Genomic DNA, 17,053 nt, shown 5'->3' with positions numbered 1-17,053 from the left:
AAGGAAGATCTGTGTGTGCGTGTGTAATGTGCAAATAATTGGTCAGAAACTGACACTTTTTCCACCACTCCTGCAAACATTCACTGATATTTTGTAAAGTTACAGGGTAACAGTGAAAGAAACGGAGTAGAAGTTTACCTGTTCCTGGTACTTTTCAAAGTGACCAATATGGTTTGAAATGGACACGTATACAAGCTATCCTTGCAATACAGTTTAGCTAAAAAGAACTTGAAAATACAAGTAAAAAGCCAAAACGCACCACTCTGCCCAAATGTTTGCAATTTATTTTAAACAAGCACATTACTTTACAATTTAGTACAAAACGGTCACTTTTCCTTCCTAGAGGTATGAGACTGAGTAAAAAACCAAACAAACCAAAACAGAATAGACTTGAAAATGCCAAGTTACTCAATTAAAATAAATAAAACATTTAAATTACTGAAATGGTACATTCACTATTTTCAACACCTCGTATGCAATGCACAGACCTAGACAATACACCCTGGACCTTTAGTTAAGATGGCAGTTCCCATCCAGTTCTGAGCAGGAACAGCAGGATGGATACACTGCCGGCAATTAAAAATTAAGAGTTCTCAGGAATAACTTCATTAGGTTTCTTCAACGCTTGCAGCTTTTCTCTCTCTCCTGGCACATTCCACAGTACTTTTATTTTCTATGCAGGTTTAATATTTCCTCGTTAAAAAGATCTGAAGAGCAAAGGCGGCTCCAGGAGTTACAGAGGGCCAAGAAATCCTTCTCGGAAATGACTGCCACCAGTCCACAAATGAAAGTGGCATTGCAGAAACTTCCATGGTACAACACGAAACACAAATAAAACCCAGGACTGAGGGGATGGTGGTTTGAGGCAATTTCTAAAAAGGAAACACTTTCTTGTAACTCACCCACCGACAATGCACCACGGCAAAGCAGCATCACACACTCCCCAGCAGACATAATATATCTTTACAGAGTACATAAAAGGACATAATTTGGCATTATAAAGACAGAAAATAAGTAAACTAAGATTTACACAACCGAATTCAAAGTCAAGAAAACTTTTCCGGGTGAGTTCACTACTAGCAATTAAAGTGAAAGCCTTAGCCAGTGAGCTGGCAACAGAGTTAGAGCACCAACGCGGATAACCAACACCCTAATTTCATGCTTTTATACTCTTAAGAAACAAAAAAACCCACCCAGTGGAAGTTTGAGTGGCGGTTCATTTTGTCATGTTTCCAGCAGGGTCACAGCGACATGGCAGCTAACGGTGTGTAGCAAAACCAAACCCAAACCTTATTCCAAACCCACATTTGCTGCTGTTTTAATGGCAAAATCATCCCTACAAACCTTCACAGCCTTTTGTTTTCATATGCAGATGAAAATAAGCAGAATGAGTCAAAGATAACAAACGCAGGTCTATATATTCGGCAGAGTTCTAAACAGCAGCAGTAATGACCCATTTTCAACTTCAAAATGTGCGACAAAACCGACGGCAGGAAATTCAATAGTCCCACAGAAACCGGTCACGTCTTTCGGATCCAGTACTCGCTATGCTGCCGTTTTGGTTTTTTGGTGTCTGGGTGGGGTTTTTTGAGAAGCTAAGTGTCCTTGCTTCGTGGCCGATACCCGCATCTCCCCAGATTAGGTCACTTAAAAGTTGCCCGATTTTCAAAACTAAATTTGGAAACCCTGGGCTTTCCTCTTAACTAACCTCCTCCTGGGACCTCTCGCTGGATTCCGGCACAAAGCAAGCGGCACCGACGAGCCAGCCTGGGCCCCCTTCCGCTGCTGGTTCACTCTCTTTCTAGTTACTTAGGAGTTGTTTTAATGTTCAAGCCCAGGTACTATAATTATAGGGACTCTTACAAGTTGCTAAAGAAAAGAGAGACCCACGATGGCTCCTTGTGCCAGCACTCCTGAACAGCGAGGGTCCTTAAAAAGCACAGACTGACTCAATGTCGCAGACTTAGCGATTAAATTAAAGAGAGAAGTTTCCACGTTAGACCACAGGCAGAAGCAGCTGTCCGCAGGTGCTCCCAGCGGCTCTCGGCTCCGGGGAGGCGGCGTGTGGCAGGAGGCAGGAGCTGGCCTCCAGCTTCACGGAGAGAGCACGGCGTCGAGTTTCTCACGTTGGAGCAAGAGCCATCGGGTGCAGACAACAAACGGTGAAGATGGCCTGAGAAAACCCCGGGTAACGCGCCTCTTCATGTGCTTCAGACTAGCAGCGCCATGTGAATGGAGATTTTTTCCTCTGACAGATGTTTACAATAGCCACAGAAGGTTTACTTTATGTGTATGTTATTTTGATAAACTTAAGGAACAAGGGACAGTAAATCTTTGAAGCTTAATTTTGTTATTCCAATTGGAAGCTGCAGAAACTCGCGTCAGAAATGTTTGATTTTGTGAACAAACAAGATTTGATTGAGGAAAAAAATACCCCTGTTGAGTGTTTGTGCTTTTAGACCATTCTTGTTGCTAGGCTTTAAACTTTTTATGCTAGGGCTTATGATGGAAATAAGAGGAGGACACACTAACAGCGTAAGTACAATGAATTGGCCAGGGACTATTCATTCCTTCTCGCGTAACAGAAGAGCTAGCGAACATTCAATTAAATTAAAAGTTGCAAATGTAGAATTGAAAGGAAAAGCCTTTTTATATAACATAATTAATCTGTAGAACTCACCGCCACAAGAAAACATTGAGGCCAAAACCTATTAGGATTAACTAAAGATTAGGTAATGGATAACTAGAACATGCTCAATTACATTGGATAGGATTATAAACTTCACTATCCAGGACGTGAATTATCCCCCACAGCTAGGATCAGCAAGGAACTCCTATTCCGAATGGTAATTTTATAACTGTTTTCATGGTTTCTTCTAATTGCTGCCAGCCAGGACCCCAGACAGACCTGCAAAGGCAACTGCCATATTCCCAATCGCTGCCACATCCCAGAAGGGAGCAGCTCTCGGACTTAACTGTTAGTTAAACCCTTGTTGACCCAAACGGAGGAGCACTCCAGCAGAAGGGCAAGGGAGATGGGCTGTTCTTTTAAGTCCTGTACAGACGACTTTACAGCTAGCAGGTGATACTCTCTGCGAGCTCAGAACTGGAAATACCAAGCAAAGTGTTTACCCCACCTTACAAGAAGAAAAATTATTATATTGCAACAGAGTTACCCAACATCGTAAGAAACTTAGTATTTCCAGGTCTGTAAATTTGTTCTGGCATGATGCAAATCCCACGGTCCTTCACTAAAAACACTGTTTCCCTTTACTGGAGTTCATCAGAATTGGCTTCCATCTGGATAAGACAGTAATTACTCAGCTACTTTTCTGTTCCATAAATGAGTGAGGCGAGTTATCTAATGCTCCATCAACACATCCAATAGAGGAGCGAGTAAAGCACCGGGTCCGAGTCTGTCCTTGCTTACATCTAAACTCCATTAAAATAGACGACAGCATTAGCAATCAGGATCAGGCTGCTTATTGAGATACAAACTGCCCCAAAACTCTCATCCTAGCAGAGACATACACATTCTTGGCTGGAACGCACGGGAGAATGGAAGACTTATTTGAACACTTAATGCTTTCTACTTCAAATATGCAATGTAAATAACATTTAAGAAAGTCACATAGGTTTAGAATCAATTTAATCAGAATAGAACTCTTGTTTCCTGAAAAAAAATCAGAATTCTTGGTTCTCCAAATGAAGCGGCCAAGGTAACAGCATAACTGTTCAGGACTCTGGTAGGTAAAATCAGCTCTGGATAAATTAAAAAAAAACTGCCTTGAAGTACACAAAACAATATCCAATTTCCTTCTAAACCCAGGCACAGTTGATTGCATAATGTAATGTTTACTCTGAAAATGAGTAAAGGATGTAGGTGGTAAGTCATGGAAAAATCTTAACTGAAAAAATGCAATGCTTACTTCAGTGGACATTTTATGATAGCACTATGTGCCTCAGTTAAAGATTAGAGTTCTTACAGCGAGCTCCGTATATTAAGCAAGAACACTTGTGAAATGACTTGGGAAGAAAGGGGTGTTAGACAAGGAATACTGTATATAAAATCCCTGATCATAAATATTAAAGCTGTATCTGGTACTGAACAGCCACATACAATGAAAACTTTGTTTCTGATTTAAACTTCTATACAGATGACCGATAATACTTCACCTTCCACCGTTTAGATCTCATTCGGAAAAAAAAGTACATTATCATTAAAAATAAGGATGAGGCGACATACAGTATGACACACAGACTCATGTCTATGTTTGAAAATCCAATCCCCAAGAAAGACACGGCCTGCTTCGTCTCTTTAAGGTTAGCTGATCCAACTGCGCTTTTACCGCTACCTTTGACAGGTCCATGATTCACTATGAGCTTATCTAATGCCTTAGATTCTGAATCTAGTATGTTTTCTTTATCCTGGCTCTTATTTTCTCTGTTTCCACTTGGTTTCTTCAGTAGGCTTTTGTCTTTCACCTCCCTTGTATCTCCCTGCTCAGTTTCACTGGAGTCAGTCTGGCTTTCAGCGTATTTATATAGAATATTTTCACTGTTATAGTGATCCTTCATGAACTGTAGAACTTGGGCTTCATTCCAGCTGTGTAATCCTTTAATTTCTTCATGACATGCAGGACAAATGTCTGGAGGTGGCCACTGAACTTTGGGAAATTTTGGATCTTCAGTCAAATCGCCTAATTGGGAGGAGAAAAAAAAATATCAGAAGTGAATGAACTAGGAAAGCTGAACCATCCGACACTTCACTGGAAACCACAGAGAGTATTTTCCACTTATGAATAGCAAGGTTGGCAAAAAAAAGCCCACAGCACAATAACGTTTGTATTAAACTGAAGACGATCATGAATAAATTTGGAAATTCCTAAGTTTCCTTATGGATGCATCAATTATGTTCCGAAGTATTGCATCTTCCTTCAAAATACAAACACTCAATCATAATTATTTTCCTTTTGTCTCGGTAAAAGCTGTAGTGTTCAAATTCTAATAGATTGAGATACTACAACTGCTATGTTTTTAGAAGGCGTGAAAACACCACCATCTGGGGCTTTCAGGGGTTAAAACTTGAATTATGGTTCAAAACAAACTGCTCTTTTGCACTCAATACTCTTTAATCCTGAAGCCTGGTTTGCAGCAAGCAGTTTCAAGGCCAAAGACTTGCAGGTATTTTCATGTTTCTATATCGTGAACCATTCCATCCCAAGCTTGCTTTTTCATAGCTTGCATTATTACTGTAGCGAACTATTTTCAGCACTTTAAAAACCATTATCATATTGAAGATGTATTTCTCAGCTTGCTTTTTAGCATTTAAACATATAACGCTGTCTTGAACTAGATCCAATTTTAACATTTCAGTTGCTCATAGCTCTGGCCACCTTTCTGCCTTGATGGCAAAGAGCTGAACGCTGTAGTTAGTGTTACACTTTGCTCTAAAAAAAATAACATTTTAAAATGTGGATGGAGATCATTTTTAGAACAAAAATCTCTACCTGGTAAAAAAGGTAATTTATTTATCTGATTGTTATTAGTACACTAATGCTTAAAATATTTCAGAAATAAATAGATTCTTATTTTGTTATTATTTTAATCCTTTTTAAAGGCAGGAAACTTCCCCATGATTTTGAGCAAAATCTTGTTTAGGGATTCAAAGAATGCTTAAAAATATTTGTCTCCTTGATATTTAGAAGTAAGAGAGCAAGTTTGCATTTCAGGTATCTTTAAATAAAGATCACTCAGTAATCAATTTGTTTCAGTAGCGAAAGTAGAAACAAAACATCTTATGGTAAGATTACAAACAGAAAACCTGCCGTACTTCATGTTTTCCTGCCAAAAAGAAGAACGCTATAAATTCTGTACATTCTAAAGCAACAGGAAAGAATTAAATAGGGCAAAGCCATATACAACGATCTCATGACCACACTTGAAGGCTGCGCCAAGGTGTTTTCATTGACCAGTCAAACATTATTTCTCACTGAAAGCTATATATATTACCAGAAATACAGATGCAGCTTTTAGGAATTAAAATAAGTCACTGTCCCAAAGAGAAATTTTAGTAAACTTAAAAAGCATAATTTAATATTATTATTTATTCCAGTATGTTTATACTTCTTACTCAAAGGGTATTTTAGCCGGCTGTTGCATCATCTAAATCAATATCCATGCGAGTTTTTCCAATAACTTAATGTTCTAAATAAGTATATTGCTCCACTACTTAGCAACTTCAAGTTAACAAGACGACTTTTTTTCCTGTGTGCAACCTGGCAACAGTAACAAACACTAGGGGATGTTTTTATTTAATAACTCATCATTTACTTTTTTCTCCTTGGAGAAAGGAGACAAACTGTTTATGCTCACAACAGTATTTAATACTTCATAAATCTTGGGAATTCAGAATAACCATAACATAAACACAGTATAGCATATTTAAATTGTAACTAATGCTACATTACACAGATCTGTAACAGCAGACAGGGATTAAGTGGAAAGAGAAACCAATTTTCTTTAGTGCTTTAGTTACTTGATATCCCCATAACAGAACGGATTAAATACAACCAGTATTTTAACGGTACTTTTAGTCTAACTGAAAACAGCAATCTAGCGGGGGAACAGATTTTCTTCATACAGTAATTTTATTTTATTCAGTTGCTGATCTGCTAATAGTTTAGGCTCTTTTATCCTGAGAAAGTCTCCCATTCAATTATCATCATTTTCTATACAGCATCTCTCCAGAACAAAATGAAGACAGGTTTTAACATCTATTTAAACTGTTACAGAAAGAAATTTAATTATTTTTTATCCACTGATAAGTAGCTGAACTGTATTGCTCCTTTTTGAAAAGGCTTTGATTTGTGCTGCAGAAAGATCCTCTCATCCAGCAACAGGTGAAATCTCAGAACAAACGGTATCTTTGAAAATGATGATGTGTTTTCACTATATATCATAACAGATAACTATGGTCCTGGAGGACAGTGTATCTCGAGTGTGCATTTCTCACTCATGCAAAGGTTAGTGTGTTGGGTCTTTAGAGTTACAGTTGATTGGGATGCTCTAGGTTTTGCTCTATACACAAGTACCCCTTGTACACCAACATAAATGTGGAGTTTGCCTTTTGAAGTCAGTATTTAATAAAGGAACGTCAAGCTGGAACAACCATTACTGTTGCTTCTAAATTCGTTACAGAGCCTAATTTGCATATCTCTCTGTTCAAATACAAACCACATCATTGTATAAAATGCCACAGCCTTGTCTTTCAGACACAGCTACCTTTGGTGGGTTTTCCTAAGCAAGGTCTTCCGTACCTGCGAGCCTGTTATTCACTATGTTGTGTTTCTCCCAGAGCCAGAGAACAGCCTCGTCTAAGGTTTTAACGGAATCCATGGACTCTTTAGCCATTTCTTCAAAATGCTGAGCACAAGCCCTGCATCCAAAAAAGTGGTGAAGGTATCTCCGCATGATCTGAAGTACTGTTTGGGGATTGTCTTCAAGACCTAGGAAGACAGATGATAGATGTATTTAGCACCATCTGGACAAACATAGCTCCAACATAGGCACTTTAATGTACATAAAAGCGAACCGTGAGAAAAGGAAAGGAAATGCTGCTGCCTTCTTGTTCCATGCAAATTTACACCTCCACTTTAGAGATAAGAAACTAGCCACTTTTATAATTTAAAGATATCCATAGCGCATGTGCCATCGTACAGAACCTATACCTCAGTAAGTCACAAAGATACTAGAGGGATTAAAAGCTTCACACAGTTTTTAGAAGAAATATCCTCCCCAACAAAATACATATATAATATTGTCACTAAGTAGTTGAGGTGAGACATTTAGAAACCAAATTATTTGGCAATAAATAACGAAGAGTTTCAAGTGATCTCAAACAGTATGTTTCAAAACATGCTGTTTTGAAAGGTTGTCTTGGATATCAGACACAAGTACAAGGGAATTATTTCAAACACACTAAGGTTCAAAAAATGCTAGGTGACTGATAGTGTTATTAAAAATGCAAAGTAGCTATTTATACCAATACATACTAACACATTTAGTCTATACAACTGTGTTCAAAGTTACCCTGAACAACACATTAAAATAAGAGTTAAAGGTCAAGTGTTCTTCACAGTGAAATTTCTCCTTTCAAAGAATATCTTGCAATTTGAGGGGGGAACTGAATGAAAATCAGACATTAATTTTTTTTTTCAGCAGCCCATTATCAGGATAAATTTTGAAATTGTTAAAACATGCGAAGTCCACGCTGTCTAGACTTCACATAATTCTTCTAGAAGTAGAGACTTTCTCCTATATCTTGCCCAATCACTAAATGAATATTTATGTTATGCATTCACCATTACATTTATGCTCAGGCACTAAAGTTATGGTGACCTTGCTACTGAAAAACCAAGAGTCAAAAACCCTCTGATTAAGTATTTCACAAGGTGCCTGTGATACCTGTTTGTTACTCCATAACTCTGAGGTATTACAGAATACCAGAATCTCGCTACAGTTATTAATTCCACAGCTTTTTTGGCAGGCACTGAATGCATACACGTAATAGCTACTTAGCCACATTTGAACTTTCAAAAGTAACCCAGGAATTCCTCCTAGAATAAATACAAACACATTATTCTTTCTGTAACATTTACACTTTTACACTAAAGATAATGCAAAAGAATCATTATTTTATTCAGAAGTAAACTAAGGTCTTTACAGATTGAGAACTTTGTCCTAGGCCTTTATTGTGACAGCAGGTAGTCCCTACATCTATAAGTGGCTTGAAAACCTGACATAATTCGTTGAAATCCTAATGGTTTCATCTCTGTCTCACAGATCTTCTGATTCATGCTTAATTGACCTAGTAAATTATGCCAGAATGTATTTACAAATGTACTATACGTTACCACGAGCATACACTTGTCAAACAAAACACATTTTATGATGCAGATTGATCAAATTACCGACTCCCGCAGTTGAACACCTCTACCACGAGTAATTTACAATGCAGGTTTTGTAGGTTCTGTAGAAAGGGTTACGGTGCTTTGCTCACTGTCCTATTCTGGTAGTGAATAACAAACAGTTTGGTAGCACATATGCCCTCCCTACATGCATTGGTTTTGGGAAAAAAAAAATCCTCAACAAAACCTATTCAAAACTATGAGTTAGTGTCAAACCTGTTATGTGTATAAGAAATGCATGAAGACTGTCACAAACACCTTTATTTAGAACAACAACATTATATTCTTAAACGTGGCAGCAAAAAAAAAGTCTTTAAAGCCAAAAAGAAATCATAAAAAGCAAACAATCTCTACTCAGACATTCAATATCTGTGATTGAATAGGCATGTATAAATAAAAGCTATGAGATTAAAGCAGATTAAATTACAGTATTAAAAGAAAGGCTGAAAAATCATTCTGGAAAGTTGAAACGAATTTCAGGCAAAACAGTTTTATCATGTATACTAAAATATATATTTAGAAAAAAACAACAACAAACACAACAAAAGTAACTACTAGCAAATAACCTCTTTATGGAGGAACAGAGATTCATACACAAATTCAATTATATCTGTTCTCCTGCGTAAAGTTACGCTCTTGAAAATTCATTTTGTGGGGAGGTCTTTCAAATTCAGCAACAGATTAAAAAGAATCCAGATAATTTTTTTTTATAAAATCCACAAGCCTGTCTTATTCACACCAATAGTTCCTATTACCTAAAACCACATTTCATATAATTAAGCGTGCCCAGGACTAGATTTCTACAATAATTTTATACATCCTCGGATGTGAGCAGTTCTGTTCAGAGTTCCTTTGGATTCCCTTAGGCTGATCCCACCGCAGGTTCAAATTACACTGTTCAACATTAAAAGGTGTCAAATATAAACCAATAAAAACATTGTATCAAGAAAGCCACAGCAAGTCCACACTGACTGCCAGACTCTGCAAGTAGAGGAAACTATCAAGAAAAACACAGCTGCTGTAAAAAGAAAACAAACAATTGCAAAATGGCTCATTTTGTTTGTTTTTCTTTTATCAGCCCAGAGATGAATCTTCTGTTAACATCTGCCATGTATCATCGTGTAATCCTCCTTTTCTCTTTCCTCCCAAACTACTGCAATTCAGGGTAACCCTAATCTTTAAAGTGGACAAGAACCATAAAACCCTACCTGTGGTGGGAAGGATTAGGGAGTACATCATGCTTTTTAGTAGATGGGATTTAAACAAGCAATAAGGAGAGGAAAACCTCCCAAGACATAATCCGACAGTCTCAGACTGACCCAATTCTTTCACCATAAGAAGTGATCATCACATATCTGTCCCGATTTAAATTGATGGTTAAGTGTGCCAAAGAGTTTTCAGGTTCTACAACGTATTTTTAACTTCAGACTGACTACAGCTCATGCTTGAAACATGAGAGCAATTTAAGATGCCATTTTGTACAGTTAAATATTAAGAACATTTTTACTTTTAATGAGAACACTTTTGGCAATTGGGACAAAAAAGGAAATTTAACTTATGCATGATCCTGTTGAAGAGCTCATCCAGTACAAAAAACCCCAAACTCACCAGGCAGAGCACAGTACTAAATTAAAGGGATTCGACCCTACTGTCCCGTGAGTAACAAACAAAAGACAAAACAAAACAAAGAGAGAAACAGAAATCAACAACAGGATGATCAGCTACCCAAAAAAATCCCTATTCTGCAGGAGATTCAATATTAAGAATTGAGAGATTTTCACTGCGATTGCAAGTAATGCTGGACAAATGTATGTATCCATAATTAGAAATAATAAAATAATTTTTTTTTAAACATATAATCAGCAACTGACAAATTGCAAATTTCTGAGTTTTGCGATCTAACATTCCATCTAGCATTCTTATATTCCTTGGAAAAGACATTAAAAAGGTTTAAATGAAAACTAAATGGAACTATAACCAAACAAAGCACTGTCCTGGCAAGAATAAAAACATACAAAGGCCAGTATTTTAGCATTAGTAATTCTATTTCCATTCTGTGAGGAAAATAGATTATGTCTCCAGCACATTTCTTAAATAGGAATCATCACCAGAATATTAACACTCTGCTTCACAAGATGCTGCAAGTCTAAAAATAAGCAATTTTACAGAGTGCTTGCAAAGCAGTACATCACTGCACAGATTAATGGACACTAGGTACATTCAGCTGAAAAAAAACCCCAAACAGTCATAACATTCAGTATTTAAGAAATAACATTACAGAAGGATTGGCTAATGGTTGTACCTCTTTTATAGCTACTAAACTGTATGGTTAAATCTCATTCTTCTCAAATTAAATTAGCAGTGCAACCTCAGGTAACCTGAACAATCTTCATCCCTTTTCAGGTAGTCAAAAATTTCTTTGTTTGAAATTCTCTCCTTTTTCTGCTTTATTGCTCACGTACTTCATTTACCACATTTCTAAGCAAGGACAAATCGACAGGCTTGCTTTCAAAGCCTTCCCGCTGCAGTAAAGCTATGCTCTGACCCCTGCTGGTACAAACCTGAAAGCTAAGCCTTGAAAGCCACCGTCCTCCACCAATTAGTTGAGTATTTACACACAAAAAAATTTGCTCTAATCTGTTACTTTTTCCATTGCATAGCAGAACTGCTGCAGATATTTGTCTCGTCCTTTAAGTGTCTCACATAACTGCTGCTTACCTGTACTTATCAAAGCTTTTGGTCGCAGCGCAGCTTGAACAGTTAGGATATGAAACAGCTTCCAAAGGGAACAGGTGTAACCTCTCAGCTCTGGTCTGCTGCCCTGACATCCAACCCACTGAACTTTCTTAGTGAGAAATATCCCAGAAATCTGGGAGGGGGGAAAAAAAAAAAAAAAAAAAATAGTATTTAAGATACACACAGCTCTGGGACCTAAATTCACTACTGAACGTAACAGCAGCCACAGTTGATCCTACTTTGAAATTGAGGTGATCCAAGGACAACAAATAGTAAATGACCCTCTCTGCACTTGTTGCCAATGAATTCATGCTTAAGGCAAACAAATTTTAAACATAGAACAATCCTTAAGTTGGAGATACTCTGATGCACCATTATAAAACTCATCCCTCTTGCAGACATATTACATGACACACAATGTACAGTTACTGATGTCAAACCTACTAAAATGCACATCACAAATGTCTAATCAGTCTGACAGAATACATTAAGTAGCTTAACTTGTAAAGTTTTTTTTAAGCACAGTACAAACACAACACACACAAATACTACTGTAAACTAAGAGCTACAGTTTCCCCGGGCATGTTAAAAATTCCGTATTACTCAGCAAGATCTACATGACTTACAGTGGTAAAGTCTTAACAGGCTAAGATGTAGAATTCAGTATTATTTCTTCTTAAAACAAAACCACTACTTATTCATTATACCTAAAATCCAGTGCAAGATTTTAGTTTCTGAGACTTCTCTCTCTGCTTCCTAAAACACACAGGAGGTTTCCAAATTCCAGATAGCAATCCCATTTCATGGGAAGAAAGACTCACATTAACTTCTGTACAAAGATGACCCTATCACAGGGCTTTGCATTACCAAAGTGAGATGGGATTCCCAGCAAGGCCTTTACTGTGCCAGGAAATTAAAGAGTATTTGGGGAAACTCTTCAGGAATAATGCCCATTTCAGTGGGTAAATTTCCCATCACTTAAACTCTGACCTTCAAGAGAGTCCTGCTGATAGCAGGCATAGCAAGCAAAGGCAACTCAAAAATATCCGCTGGGAATCTTGCATCATTTGAAGCTGACATTAGGGAATATGTATATGTTAGCGACTGCCTGCTCATTATAAAACTGAGACAGGATTGTGTATTTCAATTCTCTCATTTCAATTCCTTCATGTGGATTTTTTTTCTGGTAATGATTTCACTTTATTTTCATTTTAACCTTCTTATAACTCCATTATGACCGAGGGACTATCAGTAAGCGATGTCTTAGATTTATACAGAATCTTATCCTTTACTAATGCTGTATTTTATGCTGGATACTAGTAACAGCTTACCCGCATTTTGTTGTTGACCAGATCTAGGATAGCATCATAAGGGATTTTGTCTAATGGAAGGCTCACCAGCCACTCTTGCAAGGTCTCTAACAACTTTACCACAGGCTGACGGCCAGGAAAAAGCTGAGGAAAAAAAAAAGAAGAAAATACCCATATTTTAAAGCACAAATCTCATTAGTAGCAAGACACTTTCATCTTTATCTAAACGCGTTGTTCCTGCCTTTAAAATGCTTCAGATTTTCTTTTGTTATGAGCAAATTAATTACTTGCTCTGCTTTCAATAAAAAGCCATCTCACACTAACTTTTGCTTACAAAATTTAACCGGTTGCATGCACAAAACGTTAACCAGTAAAATGAAGCTACTCAACAGCAGGCAGAAATGCTACAGAACAACTTTTGACAGATTACGCGGAATTTCGCATTAAGGTAATTCAGCTCAGTGTATAGCTCAGAAAGGAGCATAAGACCTAAGTGAATCAGAGAGGCTGAAATCCCTTCTCACTCTTAGAAGATTAATCACAAAAATTAGTTCTTATAAAATATTTGTTCAGACTTCTGTAAATGTAGATGACGATGGTTATCTAGAAGAGCATTTTCCTTTTCATATGTGTCATAGTGATTTCCAAAGTGATTTGGAAATAGTGACTTCCTTAACTTGCAACTTAAAGAAGTCAGAGTCTGGCAGATGAGTGTGAGGAACTGTAAATCAGAGGTAATGCCATTATTTTACACTAGAAATGGTAGTTTACTTTAGTGATAGTTGTAATTACTATAGAATTAAGTAGAGTATGCATACCATTCTCTAAGTACCCTTCCGGAGGGAGCAGAATTTCAACGGATGGGGAAGTAAAGTCCCTGTATCTGCTACATTAAATACATAAAGCAATTTATGACAGGGCATGCTATACATATGCTAGTCATTCTGCAGCTGTTATCCAACTATCAAGAATATCTCTAATGCATAGACCGCTTACTTGATACCACGCAAATCTAATGGGCAGGAACTCCCTTTTGCTGTCTGTATTGTATCTAACACAAGGGACCCTGTGCATTGTTTGGGTTCAAAGACAACTCTTAAATAGTCTGTAAAAAACCAGCACACCTCTGAACTACTGGTGGCATACTATAGTTACATTTATTCCTGTAGGAGCCCCAGAATATCACGCATTACTATCTAAAAGACAATAGTTGCACAGTATCTCAGGTAGGTATCAGTCTTATTGAGGATTCAAAAAACAATGGACTTCTGCACTGATTGCAAAAAAACCCTAATTCTACAACAACAAAAATTCCCCAAGCAGGGAACCAGAGACCTCTGTGACTTAGGATTTATCATCACTATAAATGCTGTTACACAGGAGGATAGTATAAAAAGTTTCCTAACGGAAACACCTGAGAATCATGAATGAGAACTACGAGGAAAGTGTTACACAACAAGAGAATGCAAATAAAGGACAGCACTCCCCGCTTGTACAACGGCAGTCTGGAGATGAGCATGCAACTAAGAGAGAGCATTCCCCATTTATGCACTAATAGCCAGGGAAGCAAATGACATCGGCTGGCCAGGAGCCATCAGGAAGAACAGAGGATGCTTTAGGGATAATATGATGGAAAGATTACCACTACACTTTCTTAAAGAAATGAGGCCAGCTAGAGATTTCTGACCTCTGATGGCCGCGGGGGGGCAGGAAACTGTCTGTCTGATTTTCAGATAAATACAGATATTTGGAAATGGTTCATATAGACCTTATTATTCCCTTAAACAGATACTGATTCACTTTCTTTAAAATAAAACAAAGTGTTAGCTGCTCAGTAAGTAAATATAAAGAGACATTGGTCATTTCAGTAGGCTGACATTATAAAGTTAAATTATTTCAATTTTTTTTCAAGTCATATCACATTATATTACATATACTGTCCCTTCACTCAAACGTAATATGTAAGCATCTATTTTTGAAATACTCAATTACATTCAATACCTCAATTATTTTGAAATACTCAATTAAATTCAATACCTCAATTATATTCAAAATTTAGACAGAAGTTACTAATATCTCTAAATAGAACACCATTTGTCAAGTATGCACCAACGAAATCCAATAGTCAAGAATGAAAAACAAAGGTGTTTTTAGTCCCACTCAGTTACAATAGCTACTTATCCTGAAAATCTGATAAATGGACTATATTTAGTGTGTTTGTTCAATATGCTGCAGACTACTTACGCTTTATTTAATTTCGAGCCCTCCAAGATTAAATTAAAATGCACTTCAACCCTATAAGTATGTCAGAACAGCATACAATAACTCAAAAATAACATTTAAAGAAACCCACAAAACTATTTTTTAAGCTAGTGAGGAAGCATATATTTAAACATTCTGAAAGACATTTTGAGAGACTTATGTCACATAATAAATTTTATGTTAGAGTCACTTTATTCTTACAAATAATCAAAGACTAGAAGCGTATACCTTGGCAGAGACGGTAACAAAATCCTTGAAAGTCTTTAGCTCAGCTCCCTCAAGTGTCTTGTGCGTAGCAAGCTCTACCCTGAGCAGGTAATGCAATCCCGATTCAAGGTCAGCCATGTACAGCTTAGATCTGAAACACACATATATAATGTTATAAAGTGGCAGGTTTCTTTCGCTCATTTTCTCACCAGTCATGAAGGTAAAATTGATATATAGTAGGTGTCATTAAAACCTCAACATTTGCCACTCCGTAGTGATTGCAGTATATCCTACACCAGTATGGGAAGACACAGCAGTTACTTCAGGTGCTCGATACGGTGAATGTCAAGTTCAATGAGTTTCACTGTACTCTCTTAAAAGAGTAATTTTATGTCATTTTGTTCAGAGTTTAGACAAATGAAGCATAACTGCACACAAGAATTTCTTTTACATTTGACTAAACTTTTTGCCTCCCAGCCAGCTTTACCTTGCAGTGAAATTATAACCCTGACGTTGTCAGCAAGGAAATAGCTAGTGTAAAGAAATTACAGCTTCTCTTCAGGCTTGACCACAAATAGAAAAATGACATGCTATGAAAAAAGGGAGACTTTTCTTGAACAAAACTAGATTATACACAGAGCAGGAGTGCAAACAAGACTGAAAAAGGTCTATGTTGGAAAGGACTGAATCTAGAAATCCTCTCCCAAATGCAGCAGTTTTACTGTAGGTTCTTTGCATACAAGTTTAACAGTCAATTTTAATCACACCAGCTCTTAAGACAGAATTAGGTACCTTATGACAGGTACAAGTAAAACACGTAAAGCAAATCAAAGATTTTAAGAGTTCCTTCTCACAACCAAATATTTTCATAACAAAAACACTTTACAAAGTACAAATACATCAAGTAAAACACCCTATCTTTCCATGCCTTCAGAGTACAAACTCCAGACAGCATGATACAGAGCAATGTAAGCAAACAAACAGAAGCTCACACAGTTAGAGTTAAACACTTCTTGTAAGAGTTCAACAGCACTATTACTCCTAAAACCAAATAGAATTAAAAGAACAATCATTCAAGAAACTGGCTGGCCCAGCCTCTTAAATAACATGCAGGAAATAACATATTAAAATATAGAATAATCTATATTCCTAACAACTCAAACTACAGACTTACTCTGAATTTGTCTCCTTAATTAATAACGTACTCACTTAAATTTAAAAGAACAGCAAAATTCTGCTTCAAGTTTCTTAAATAAAGAGGCATCCATGGGAATGCATGAGGTTCCCCAAAGAATCCTATTTAGAAGAGACTTGGACTTGAGATTCACATCAACAAGATTTTGTCTTGCTGGAAAGTAGCTCAATTCAACTAAGTTGTTTTGATAACAGAATGTTTCATATAAAATATTTTATAATAGTCATTGAAAGAAGATGACACTAATAGTGCCCACGAAAGGAAAATAAGTACAAAATGAAAGCATTCAGTCCTACATCTTTTCCATCTAAAGATGCTGAGGGATTATCCCTCTGCAAAGCCTTTGCATCCTTCTCTCAAACAGACAAAGAGGG

The 17,053-nt window shown here is 37.0% G+C and overlaps 1 protein-coding gene across 1 annotated transcript in view; it reads right to left on the bottom strand.

Moving 5' to 3' along the window:
- Nucleotides 1-262: 262 nt before the first annotated feature.
- QSOX2 (quiescin sulfhydryl oxidase 2) overlaps nucleotides 263-17,053 on the bottom strand; it is a 29,067-nt gene continuing 12,276 nt past the window's right edge. Inside the window, exons 8-12 of the mRNA XM_076355341.1 lie at nucleotides 15,506-15,635; nucleotides 13,037-13,159; nucleotides 11,688-11,838; nucleotides 7,320-7,508; nucleotides 263-4,700 (exon numbers count right to left, since the gene is read on the bottom strand). Coding sequence (XP_076211456.1) covers nucleotides 4,150-4,700; nucleotides 7,320-7,508; nucleotides 11,688-11,838; nucleotides 13,037-13,159; nucleotides 15,506-15,635 — 1,144 coding nt within the window. The 3' untranslated portion in view covers nucleotides 263-4,149. The remainder of the gene's footprint in view (nucleotides 4,701-7,319; nucleotides 7,509-11,687; nucleotides 11,839-13,036; nucleotides 13,160-15,505; nucleotides 15,636-17,053) is intronic.

The sequence above is a fragment of the Aptenodytes patagonicus genome, chromosome 18 (genome assembly GCF_965638725.1).
Source record: "Aptenodytes patagonicus chromosome 18, bAptPat1.pri.cur, whole genome shotgun sequence".
NCBI lineage: Eukaryota > Metazoa > Chordata > Aves > Sphenisciformes > Spheniscidae > Aptenodytes > Aptenodytes patagonicus.
This window is presented reverse-complemented; position numbering and strand designations above follow the sequence as displayed.